At 45.1% G+C, this 13101-nt stretch overlaps 1 protein-coding gene across 5 annotated transcripts in view; it reads right to left on the reverse strand.

Moving 5' to 3' along the window:
• Positions 1 to 1668: 1668 nt before the first annotated feature.
• The window catches only part of SLC38A5 (solute carrier family 38 member 5), a 419077-nt gene continuing 407644 nt past the window's right edge, over positions 1669 to 13101 (reverse strand). For all 5 annotated transcript variants that reach the window (XM_085629632.1, XM_085629635.1, XM_085629633.1 and 2 more), the window contains one exon: positions 1669 to 8037. In XM_085629632.1, coding sequence (XP_085485758.1) covers positions 7933 to 8037 — 105 coding nt within the window. In that variant the 3' untranslated portion in view covers positions 1669 to 7932. The remainder of the gene's footprint in view (positions 8038 to 13101) is intronic.

Below are 13101 nucleotides of genomic sequence, written 5' to 3' on the forward strand. Positions count from 1 at the left end.
ACTTTGCCAGTCTCTGGGTCAATGTAAAGAGTCTTTTGTTTCGGATCCGAAAACTCTGTTGGAAGTTGTTGTACGGGTACAATGTCCTTTGTCGGTGCCAAACATTTAGGGTCAGAATGTTGTTTAGCCCATGTCTCCGAAGCTTTCTGTGGTGTCTTGGACTCTTTAGCTTTCGATATGGGAATTTGTGGCTCCGGAGTTTTGTTCGGCTCCGAAGATTTTTTCACCTCCGAAGACTTTTTCGGCTCTGAAGATTTTTCCGGCTCCGAATGTTTGTCCTTCGTTTGTTTCGATGTCGAGGGCTTCGGCGCCGACAAAGAGGGCGTGGTACCTCCTTGGTTTTGGACTTCGGTGCCGAGGGTGATTTTTCGGCACCGGAATTGGGTTGGCCCAATCCCGAGCGCTTTCCTTTTTGTTTCATCGCCGGGCCCGAGGGCGGGGCGTCTGAAGTGTGTTGTCGGTGTTACCGGAGCCTTAGGTTTGGTTTTGGTTGGGAGAGGGGTTTCGGTACTCACGGACCGCTGAGCTGGGGTGACTGCCTGGTCTTCTACGTCGGAGTTGTCGGCTTCGGAGACAGAGATCTCTCCTTCATCAGCTTGTTGTTCCGGCTGGAGATTGGCATCTGCTCCGAAGATGTCCAGAATCGAGCTGCTTCCGCGAGACATTTCATGAGGTCGAGCCAGACGGTCACGGATGGTTTTCTTCAACCTAAAAGATGAACAGACCTCGCAGTTGTTGTCTTCGTGCTCCGGGGAGAGGCAGAGGTTACAAACCTCGTGTACGTCCGTGTGTGGGAATTTAACACCACATCCGGGGCATATTCTGAAAGGAGTCCTTTCCATTGACAGCTGGCGTGGTCGGCGCGGATAGGCCAAACGGCCCGCGTCGAAGATCGAGGTTTTTATAGATTTTGAGGATACGCATCGAGAAGGAAACGCGACCAAGACAATACCGTCGAGTGGGGAGGGATTGTGTGTCAAAGGGGGCTCAAAAACGACACCGCACGGAGCGCAGCAAATCACATCCAAACCCGATGGCGGAAAAAACCAATTTGGAGATGGAGTCGATGCCCATGCGCACTTTCGTCCTAAGGAGGAGTCACATACCTCGAAACTACAAAGACTTCTTCCAAGACAAAAAAAAAGTGCAAACCTCCGAGCCCAACACCAGATGGCGATCTATGCACAAGTATACGATCTACAGCTCATATGCCCCGAACATATATTTATGGGAGACCCATTTGAAGTCGTGAGCCGAAACGCAATTGGCCGTTATATCGTCTGATTTTGTGCCACAGTAATATGCTGCGTTCACAAAATAAAATAAAATAGAAAACTACAAAATACCTCCTGGAGGCTGAGTATCTGTGCTGTGCTGTGCCGCTGCGTTGGTGGTCTGGGAAAGAGAACTTTTCAGAAAGACACACACAAATGTTGCTAACCCAGGCTTCTCTCTGGTGCAAATTAGTCTCCCTTATTTCAAGCAAACCAGCTGTTGTCTTCTGCATCTACTTCAGACTGATTTGGGAACTGGTGTTAGATTCTAATAGCACAGAGAGAATGGAATTATAAACGTAGGAGAGCCCTTCCATCACCAAACATGAACAAAGTCTTTCAGGCTGCAAAACAAACTTATCCTGTAAGCTTCAACTTTTCAAAAAATCACAACTTTTATTTCACAAAGGCTTTTTTATTTCACTTGAACTACTACAAAAATAGTTCTCTGGTGTCCCCACACCATAATAATACATACCCACAAATATTTTTTGTTTTCTTGAACACATTTTTTCTTCGTTTGGTGTTGTTTTCTTTTTCAAGTGTCAACATTTTTTTGGCTCTGAGATACTTTCTGGAACTAGTGCCCAAGGCATCCTCAACCTGTACCTCGCGGGACTGGTCGGCCCTTTGGTGTATGTAGCATTGATTCGTTTGGTAGGTTATTTCTGTGTGTCTTAATCTGCATAGGTGTTTGCATGGTAGAGAGAAACTAAGGTGTGTTGCAAGGCAGAGGAGTATCTGGGAGTTTGGTGAAAGGATCCAAGATCTGGGGTGTTCAGGGTCCACCATTCATACCCAACAACTCTACCCTCGTAGCCAAGGTAAAAGGCAAAAGAGGAGAAAGCTTGACCAGCCGTGGAAGACTTGTTAAAATAAGAGAGCACAAGGTTTGTCTGAAAGGTATCTGTTGATACCTTTATAGGGCTAGTAAAACACCTGGGGGTCAAGGCACAACAATGCACAGGTCCTGCTGGAGAGCTGAAGGACACATCAAGGCTCTCCAAGCATGCTCACCCTGAGTTAAGGTTCAGAAAAAGCAGGTAGCAGCAGCATTCTAGCACAATAGCAATATCCTTTGCTGAGAGGCCTCAAACCCAAAAGCTTTTAAAAGGCAAAGTCTGTAGGACAGGGGTGTGAAGGGAAAATGTGTGAGCACATGGCAAAGCATGACAGGTAAACAACACACATTACAGTACTAAACGCGACAGGAGAGTGACTCAGAGATTTGTCTGTGTGTAGGTGTGACATTTATGTGAGTTTGAACGTATGTATAAGAGCTGATGTACACACCCAGATCAGAGGCTGCAGGGACCAAGGCTCAGTTGTACAGAGCAGGATCCTCCCAGCACTGGCAGTAGACAAGTGGAGAATGGCCTATGCAATGTCCATTAAAAAAACAACACTATCCCTAGGTTGAGGGACTGCAAACTCCATCAACAAAGTATATCCCACAGTTTAAAGAAGCCACAAGCCCTGAGGAAGCAATCTTGCAAAGCAGCAATTTGGCACATTACAAAGTTCTGTGCATTAATGTATTCTGAACAATTCCCTCCAGATACGAGTGAAAGGGATCTGATGGGGAAGGGGAGTGTGGGGAAACTTATCAGTCCTTGGGGTGAATAGCAAAAACGTCATATTGAGTCGCGCTCCCAACTTCCATCCCAGGTAGTATGACGTAAAATATCAACATTGGCAGAACTGGCATGAACTGCACATGGACCATGTACATCAGAGTAAAAATCGTACTGACAACCGTCTCAGGTGAAGCTGGATCTTAAATGGTACTTTTTTTATAAAACGGTAAACATTACCCGTTATTTTTGGGTAAATAGGTACAGAGGGATCTATGTAAAAGAAGAAAAGTCCAGAAACAGGATTTTCTCTGTTCTGGAAATTCATTTTTTTGGCATTAAAAAATCACCCAAGGCGGCATTGGTATAATTTACAGGGTGCAAAGATTAATCAAAACACAACCAAAGAGAAGCCAAAACACAAATAATATGTTGTGATGGGATCCGAAGAATACAAGACTCAGGGAGCACCTCAGGTGTTCAGAGAGAATGGTGCATCTCTGTACCCTATTCATATGCCTGTCGAACGTCTAGGATCTGTAGGAGCAGGTATCAGATCGCTGATACAGCAATCAAGAATACAGGTACCATGGCAAGGTGCCCCGCGGAGCTTCAAAAGACATTACCACTTGAATCTAAGACACAAGCTCTCCTTGATTAGCTCACTGTACAGCACAATGGTTCTATACTCAAGCTGTGCACTAATTGCCAGACTAAAAGGAAACAGCTTCCAGAGCATATTCAGAATTCATGACCCATTGATACAAATGGCTCAGGGCTATTAATATAGTCTTCCACCCATGTGCCCTCAAACTGAAAATCCTAATATAAACTTTCTGAATTGTGTGAGATTGCATATTCAGATAATCCTCTAAGCAGTGAACCTGTGCACCTATGTCACCAGGACTAGTCCAGAATCAGAGTGCACCACACTCAGTAAAGACCCCTTAATCTTAAGTCTCCGATCCCTCCATCCTCAGTTCCCAACAGGCAGGGTTGGACCTTCACCCAGGTTTTTTCCACCAAGGTGGTCACCTGAGCCCAACAATTTACAAGGGCAACAAAGAGGAGTCTCTAGGCTGCAAATAACCCTCTGGACCACGCATCCAAATGATGCCACTCCTTTATCGTACATACATAATTTTCATGGAAAGACCTCTGGGAGTATGCGAAGGATCCCGCGCCACAAGGAGACACATGGGACCAATAGTAAACCAACGAGAACTTTCCAGCCATTTTGAGATGATCCATTTCTAATCGGTCTGTTGAAAGCTAGGAAGGCATAAAGGCCGTGCAGCACCATCCTTTTATCTGAAGAATACGGACAGGTCCAAGAATCCATTCCAGTGAGCTTAACCACCGCATTCGTCATCCAGCTCCGTGACTGGGTGTGCGGCTTCAAAGACACCAAGCCCAATCAGTGTGCTTTCAAGGTATGTGCAGCGACTTAAATTAGAAGAAGGAAATTTGGAGACAGGATAATAGAATGCAGAGGCTGTAACAGCAAACTCCACACATGTTGTGGAGATGCCCCAACTACATTAAAAGGACCGGTTTGCTATTTTTTCCGTGCAGTATTCATGTCCCCTATTTGATAACCAAATCTTCACCCTTGGAAAAAAATTAACTTTTTGTCAAGCTTTAGTGTTTGTGGAATTTTAATGAGATTGCTTGCCACTTTCTCTTCTTGTGGGCACAGGACTGTCATGAAAAAAAGCATATGCATGGGTTGACCACTTTTGGCAAGATATACTACCCGTTCGCCATCTGACATAAGCTGCAGATGATTCCTGCACTGGAAAAGTGTTTTCTTTAAATTAGCGATGCGTTACATGGTGTACATAGAACTTACAGACAGAGGAACGTTTCACGTTAATGTGAGATCAGGTTGATGGGTGAGAACAACCCTGCCTGAACCCTGGACTGATAGTGGGTTTAGCACAGTGTTGGGTTCCCAACAACTGGTTGAGAGATGAAGCAGAGGGCAGCAATGAAGTACTCTGGGCCATTGACCAACGTTACAACCAGGGGCACTAACAAGAGCAAAAGCCTCCTCACGAGTAGGTAAGTGAGGAATGTAAAGCTTGATTGTTCCTTCAACCCACCGGGTTTAATATCACTCATAGAATCCTCTCCCACTCTAAAGGTAAGCAATTATTTTGGATCACGTTTTGACAAATAATGCTTTTTGGATTTATTCTACGGCGACACAAAGTAACTTCGAAATTCTCTGCCGCCTAGGCTTTGTGAACGTACACAATCGCCTGTCTTGTCAACCTTTGTGACAATACACTAAGAGGTAACCAAGATTAGTAATACTAACCAATCCACTTAGGGACCCCTCATCCAGCTCTAAGAACAGTCCCTTCAGAGCGGCCCTGAAGATACTCGTAGCAACCAGGACTCAGACTTGCTGACACTGTTTATGCCTAGGTTTTCTATCCTCTTGATCCTTGTTCATAGCACAACTTCACTGCCCTACTCACACGCCACTTTCCAAGCACTCTCATTAGCTCCACCGATGAACCTTTCAAAGGAACAACCGAGGCCATTCAGAGAATGGGTGAGGTAGACATTGAATGGTAAAAGATTAGTTTGTTGTCTTATTTCACAGTTGCCAGAAGCACCTCTCTGGATACTTGAAAGGAAATGTTTCTAATTTGTAGGCAAACACTCCATTCTTTGTATGTGTTTCTCTCATCACCCTCCTTACATGCTGTAGGCACAGAATACCTCACAGCTGGTTCTTCTTCTGTGTGATTTGAAACCTCTCCACCATGATATCTCCTACCTCCTCTTTGGACATAAATTGAGTCCTGTGGTACAGTCGTGGCAGCTCAGAACACGGCTTGCGGTCCAAGAGGAGTTATACAGATCATCAAATTAACAGTGTCTCTCAGTGTACTTTTGTTTCCTAATCTAAAACACGTTATAAACACATTGCTCTAAGGATTTTGTTCATTGGTTACCAATGTAAAAAAAACTCACAAACATTTTTCTGGCTAGAGGTAGTTGTCATTTTCACTGGAGTTGTCCATGTTGGTACAATCATCTAGAATGACCTATTTCGAACCTAAAATCTGCATAAATTCTTACAACAGAGTGTTTACAGTAGCTGTCCAGGCTTTCCCGAGCTAGCCCATGAGAAAGACCTCTGCTATCTCTGGTAGTGATACAGCATGTCTCCTGCCTGCAGTTCATTCCATCTCCCTGACTAGTACTGAGCACTGGCCAATACTCAGTAGGAAGTACTGGGCTACCAGACTGTTTCTTGACTTGTTAGAAGCAGCAATGGGCTAAATCAGGCCTCTTTGAGGACATCCCACAAAGGTCCTTATTGCACACGATGTTAAAAGAAGGCTCACGATACCTTGAGTGCTTTAAGGGTGATAAAGGAGGTACTGAACGGAAGCCATTAGAGCAGCCCGACATATTAGGAAATCCTACAGTTATTGAGAAGACCCAACGGGTTTAAGGCTATGTCAGAGATCTGGTTATTCTATTGACACCAAAGATCCTGGTTCTTGAGTGAACAGAGAGGTCCACAGCAAACTATGGCCCAGTGCTCATAAGCAAAAAAGATTTTCCCAACAAGACCTGGAGAGGTAGTGGCAGAGTGTGGCAACGCAGATACTCAAACCGCAAAATGTCTGGTTCAACAGGGATTGGTTTATCCAGCACACCGAGAACAAAGGAGGAGAATGAACAACCTGGTCGAGAAAGGGAAGAAGATGGCATCCGCTCGACGGACAGACCTGTAGGGGTGATGTGTTTTTTTGATCACTACATACATTATTCTTTAACTCCGTTGCTGGCAGCACAGCTTGCCTCACCTAGAAGCTACCACATGTTTCCCAAGATACCTGGGGTATATGATTGAAGTGTTGAAAAACTATGTTTTAGAGAACTGCAGCAAAAATTGATTTTTTTTTCTAAGTTCCATGGTTGACACAGATACATTTATACAAAAAATTACTCATGTACAATCCATTTTAAAGGGGTCTTACACCGGTTAGGGAAAATAAAACAAATAGGAAAGATATTGTATTGCAAGATGGAGCCTTCACTATCCCACAAACAAAGACAATTAGGAGTCACTAAATGCAGTTTCAGCCAGTGGGGTTACTGTGGCTCAGTCAAGTAAACAAGCATTAGCATAGCAAGGATGCCATGGACCCTGATGCAAGCATTAAAAATATCCCCTCCCCCCCAAATCCATGTAGGGTAGACAGAACTAGGGTGCAGTAGGACCTTTATGATCCTGGTCCCTTTGCCACTGCACCTGCAGCAATAATGATAGCAACACACCTGTATGGATGGACGGAAAAAGCTGTGGAATAAGAGGATAAACTTAGATGAGGCAAGCAGATGGAAAAGAAGCTCTCTGGTAGCCATCTTGTCTGCACGCAGGTGGAGTCCTGTGTGTCTAGTGCAGAACTGAAAGCTTGTAGCATGCATTTGGAGGCAGGCGTCTTCCTATTGGTTTGTCTGTCTGACCTGAACCCAGCAAAGACGGACTGATGCAAGACAAAAACAGCATCGTTTTCCCTTTGATGGAGGTCATGGTAGGTACATCCCCACCCTTTTGCCCCATTGACCTTGCAAGAAATGTAAGAAGCAGCCCCAGCGGTACCATTTTGCATTCAATGAAATCAATAACTTAAATGGCCACTCTTCTGGGTTGTAGTTGGGAAGAAGTTGTAGCCTTGAGCATCGGACGGGCATCACACCGCTGGTTCTCTTTGTGTTTTTGGAATAGACGGTTGATTTGCGAGATGGCTTTCAAGTAGTAACAGAGAGGCTGCATGCTGCAGGTTATTTTGTCGCGTTTTGGCTTTGCGTGGAGGGTTGAAACCAGGGACCTGTGTCCACGCTCGGTGAAGACACGGGTCCGACAGCAGCTTCCGCCTGTTTTGGAGATGGCGGAGAGCAAAGGCGTGCGAAGTTCTTGCCTGGTGGTCGCTGACAGGCTCAATGATTGTGCTCCCACAGGGGCAAAGAAGGCGTGTAGTTTGTACGAGTCATTCAGTCACTGCTGGGAGGAAGACGGAAGAGGCCAGGGCAGGGGCAGAATGGGCTATGTGTTAGTGCCCTCCGCCGCTGCTTCTGCCCGTCGTCACCCAGTCCACGATGATGAAGCTCAGGCTCATGATCATGAAGATGAAGCCCAGGGCCGCAAACACAGCAGCCTGTAAAACACATTGGGAGGGAGGAGAACACAGGTGAATAATGCAAGTTGTACCACTTTCTTATTAGATGTCATCTCTAAATTCCCCCCAGAGACCATTCCCACCATTTACGCGCAGCAACCAGAATCCGAAACAAAACCTGCTCCTTGTCAATCCATGAGAAGTCCCTTGGCATTGGGGTGGGGGTTTCATTACAAGGCAAAGTAAAGAACATACACTGACGTATAATGTTGTGTTCCATAGCTCAGCGTCACTCCTGGTTCTCATCTTACCACCGTTTTACCTTATATACCCAGGCCCAAGTCTCCTCTTAACAGCCCCAAATACTAGCGCAGTATTCTAGTTCTGACATTTTATACATACATGCACAAGGCCCAGGAGGGGTGAATGACTGCTGCACAAAGTAGAAGACATTTCCCCATGTAAGGAGATGAAGCAATTAAAAACCAGGCAAAATCAAAATAAGTTTTCTCAGAAAAGGGCATGATTGTAACGTGCATAAAAATGTAAATGCAATCAAAGTAACTGAAATTCCATGTCCTTTGCAACCATGTAATTCAGGATAAAGAGAAGTGGGAGGTTATGGAATTCTAAACCACCATAAAATAGATGAAGTCCTCCACTTTGTTCCTCTGCCACATTCAGAGTGCATGGGAAAGCAAAGGTCCTGATGGCAGGTTTGGCACCGGATCTGCCATCAGGAACCCCCTTTCGGCTCCCCTAATAGCAGAAAAAATCTGGTCCTTTCTGATGGAGCAAGGTTTTGTATAAAAAGATACTTGCTCGTATGCAATCCTCTCGAATAACCTGTAACATTGTAACCAACCTGTCTGTGAATACTAATTTTGCACCACATTTTACATATCGTATCTAGGGAAAGCTTTTCTATGTGTTTCACTAATGAATAACCCGAGTGTCCTAAAATGGCCGCCAAAAATGCGGGAAGTCTTCTGCGCATGCGTCTACCACATCTACGTGGTATGACGTTTTCTGTCTCTTGGGGGGAGATCTTTGCAGCTGCGCAATAGCTTTTAATATGGCTGCTCGAAACCCTCGCACTAATGCACATGCTGTGCTGAAACTAACCTATGCTAGTTTTACTAAACTAGTAATGCAAAAGAAATATGAAGTAAATGGGATTAGAGTAGAAGTAAGTGGTATACAGTGAATTCATTTAATTTTGTATTCTAATATGTTCTTCGCTGACTTTATTAATAGTTCATATTTGGGCCTTGGAGGGTGACCACGTCTCCGTTTCCTTGTGGTAACTACGCATGTGCGACATCTGCTTGTCCTGAGACCAATGGGATCATTGACTGGCTGACAAACCCTAAGCCCAGCAAGGACCTGGGAAGAACAACTCTTGACCCTACGAGAGGAAGATGAAACATTGTAGTACAGATTTATCGATCCACATATGAAATGCTTGTGGGAATAAAGCTTGTGGGTATTGAAATTAAGGGGCGGGAGCTAGACAATAGAACTAAAGAAAATTATTGCATTTAGTATGGTGTGATGTCCTCACCCCATTGCCTGGCCCAATCAAAATTGCGGGTGTACATGGAATTGAAACATTTGGGGGTGGATCATACATTTGAATTGGTATCACAGAGGTAAGTTCTAGATAGTTAGATACACTTGACCCACGAGATGCCGATGCTATGCTGAGATGCTGCCCGATTTTGCTGCAACCTGACTGAAGAATCCAACACTATGGAAAATTTGCGGAACAACCGAGGAGGCACATCTAGGAAGGGATCCGGACGAGCCCGAGCCGGAGAGAGTAGCACCAGAGAGGGGTGTAACGCTGGCGTTACACTAGAAGAGGTCACCTTCCCGGTCCTGAACCTGTCCTGAATCCTTGATACTCTGATGTCTAGGTCCTCACACCATTCTAGGTAAATATAGCTCTGTGGGGTTGTGCTTCGTATTTGCTCTCTATTCTTTCTCTCCTCAGGTACTGTCATCATATGAGATTAATTAATGTGAACTGAATTATAAACTAATTGAACTACTATTCCTGATGGAGAATCTTGATGTGTCTATGTGTATTCTGATTTGACTCACAAAATTATTAATTCAGATAAACTTTTAAAACTCCTTCTGAGTCTGTGGTTCTTTGAATAAAAGATAAATGTATTTTATTATTTCCACCCTATTCTAAACTACTACTAGATCTTTTGAACGTGCATTTACTCAGGAGACAGGAATGGTAAGAATACTGGTGTAAAGGTTTCCTAGGGTAAAACAAAATTGATGACCAGTGGATATTTGCCAGGTCATTGAGTATATGAATGTATATGGGCCCAAATGAGTGTTGTGTGTGTGAATGTAAAGAGCTGGTAAACTCCGCTGCATCATTTCCGCCCAGCACCACTAAGGTGGGAAAAACCTCCTTGCACATGAGCAATGCTGGCTATGTTTTTACTGCGGATAGATTCCTGCTTTGGGGTCTATCTTCAAGAGTAATATATAATTGATAACAGATCCACCATGCAGTGATAGACAAATTCACCTGTGAAGCAGCCTTTTGCCCCGAAGCAGCTCACGCCAAGCATGCAGAATGCACTTCAGTGGAAAATATGTAACCTATGAGAGAATACAAGTTTACATTTGGCGGCCTAGGTGGCGGTGGCTTGGCAGGGGGCCGCCACAAAGGAAGATCAGCATCCGGGCAATCAAATTCTAAATTACGCCCTAAGTGTTGAAGAGAAGGAGGTGGAACAGATCTAGACAGGTCCTAGGGGATGTACAGAAAAAAACCTGATGAATGTTCATATTGCTATACTCTTAGTGGTCCTGAAGGGACCTTAAACGCAAAAAGCTGATCTGTAACTGTCATGGTCTTACTCGTCTGAGTCAGCCTTACCGAAAAAGCTCAGTTTTTAAATTACACCAGATTGCAAAACAAAGCCAGTAGAAGAAATAATTAATATTTAATTAGGTCGAGCCTAGCGCAGCGTGCATGCGCTGCGCAAGGAAATAGACCTCTTGGAATCACTTCAGCTTTAGTAGAAGCTCGTGCGTGTGGTGCTCACAGGCTATTGGGCTTTGCGTGCGTCTTTCTAAAAAGACAGCACGCAAGTGAGCAAAGGCGGGTGCATGTCCCACCTTTGTATCCGCCCACTGCCTACGGCTTGCGGGAGCGTGCAGCAGCGTCTTCTGTTTCCAATTATCGTGCCCGCGTCTTGCGGTCGTGTTAATTGGAAACAGATGGTGGTCGCGCTGGCCCTGGTGCACTTTTGCTCCAAACGCGGCGCTTTCACTTTCGCCGCCGACCTGGCACGCGCGGCCGCGCTTGTTCAACATTAAATGACATGACAGAAGAGTGCCTCTACTTTTGGAGGATCAAAACATTCCCCTGAGTGTTCATGTAGCACTCGCAATTTATTTCATTTTATGTAGAACAAGAATTCCCGTGGCTGCAGCTTGACACGCTGTACTTCGGCGTGTGTGTTACACCACTCATAGCTTGCAGCATCTCCTGTGTGCCTGGCAGCAGCCGTGGGAGTCAGGATGTGTGTAGACGAGCTGGTCTCTTGTGGACTCCACGCCCTCTCGATGCTGCCAGCCACGGTCACACAGGTGTACGCAGAGGCGCGTCATGCTGGGGTAGCTGTGGAGAGTCCAGTCATCTGTTTTCAAGTAAAGCATGATTTCAAGAAAACCATGGACGGAAGCTCGGAAGCACAGGTCTCTCTAAAAACGAACGTGATTGGCCTTTGGTACGGTTGTGATCTGAAATCCTTACTCTCCAATCCCCGGCCTCCAGTTCTCCCTCGCTCATTACTTTTGAGATTTGTTTTGACCCCATCGCTACATTCCGGGCATTTATTTATATTTTTTGTGGAGAAATGAATGTTTACAATAACTAGAATGCAGAAGTAGCAGAGGGATGTTTCCTGACACTGCGAGAAGCAGGAAGTCTCACACAAAAACGTAATAGGGGCATAGCTATCATTGGTGCAACAGGTGCAGTTGCACCGGGCGTTGGTGTGTGACCGTGTGAGGCCCACTGCACCTCAGTCATGTTATTTTTTACTAACCTGTAGGGGCGGCGAATGGAATAATTTGCCTCGTTTGTATTACGGGCCATGGCAGTGGCACCCTTTCTAAGTGTCTGAGACGGGGTGGTATTGCAGGCTGTTAAGAAAATTGGGGACTTGTAGTGGTGCTGCATCACTGATCTATATTTGATGGGTTGCATATGGAGAATTAACAACGAAGAGACCCTTTTTTCTTCAGTCCTGGAGTATTTACAGTGCCTTTAAGTACAAACTGCCTCGTGGCAGTTTTGTTTGTGTGAAAAACTTGCGTCTATGTCAGACTGCATGTTTCACGCATTTGTAATTTGAACTAGTAACACTCTTAGCTTGGGAACAGGTGGAGGAGAAGGCTGCAGTATACCAGAGGTTTTCCAATGCATACATAAAGATAGCTTGTTTTACAAAGTAAAGCACGGATATCACAAAATACATATCACCGGCATGGGAGGTACAATTGAAGGTACTTAAGTTGGGTATTGTTGATGACAAACACCCCCCCCCCCTCGCCAAAATTGTTCCAGCAGCAGTTGTGTGTCCTGAAATCCAAACTGATACCGACTTAAGTACCTTCAATTGTACTTCCCATGCTGGTAATATCTATATACAAATGGTGGATACAAAAGGCGTTTGCAAGACCCCACTTTTAAGACTGGGGTGTATATAGCAGATTCATTTTGTTTCAAAAAACACTCAAGCCCCCTCTAAAGCCTCTTTTGCGAATTTAACACAAGTGTGACTCATTGGGACGTCCACCCAGCCTTGAACCGACTTTCAGACTTTATAAATGTTACTCTGTGATTCCCATTGTCGCTGAAGATGGTAGCGGGGTATGGCGAATCTGCATTTTGCATAAAATAAGCAGTCCTTTGGACCCGCCTGCCGCTTCCGTTCTCCAGAGATCTTTTGTGAGTTGTGAGAAGGACTGCAGTTGTTAGGGACGGGGGCGCCTTCACAAACAGCCTTGCTCATTTATACCCGTCAGGCAGCTCACACGTTTAGCCCATCGAAGGGTCATGGC

The sequence above is a fragment of the Triturus cristatus genome, chromosome 10, assembly GCF_964204655.1.
Source record: "Triturus cristatus chromosome 10, aTriCri1.1, whole genome shotgun sequence".
Taxonomy (NCBI): Eukaryota; Metazoa; Chordata; class Amphibia; order Caudata; family Salamandridae; genus Triturus; species Triturus cristatus.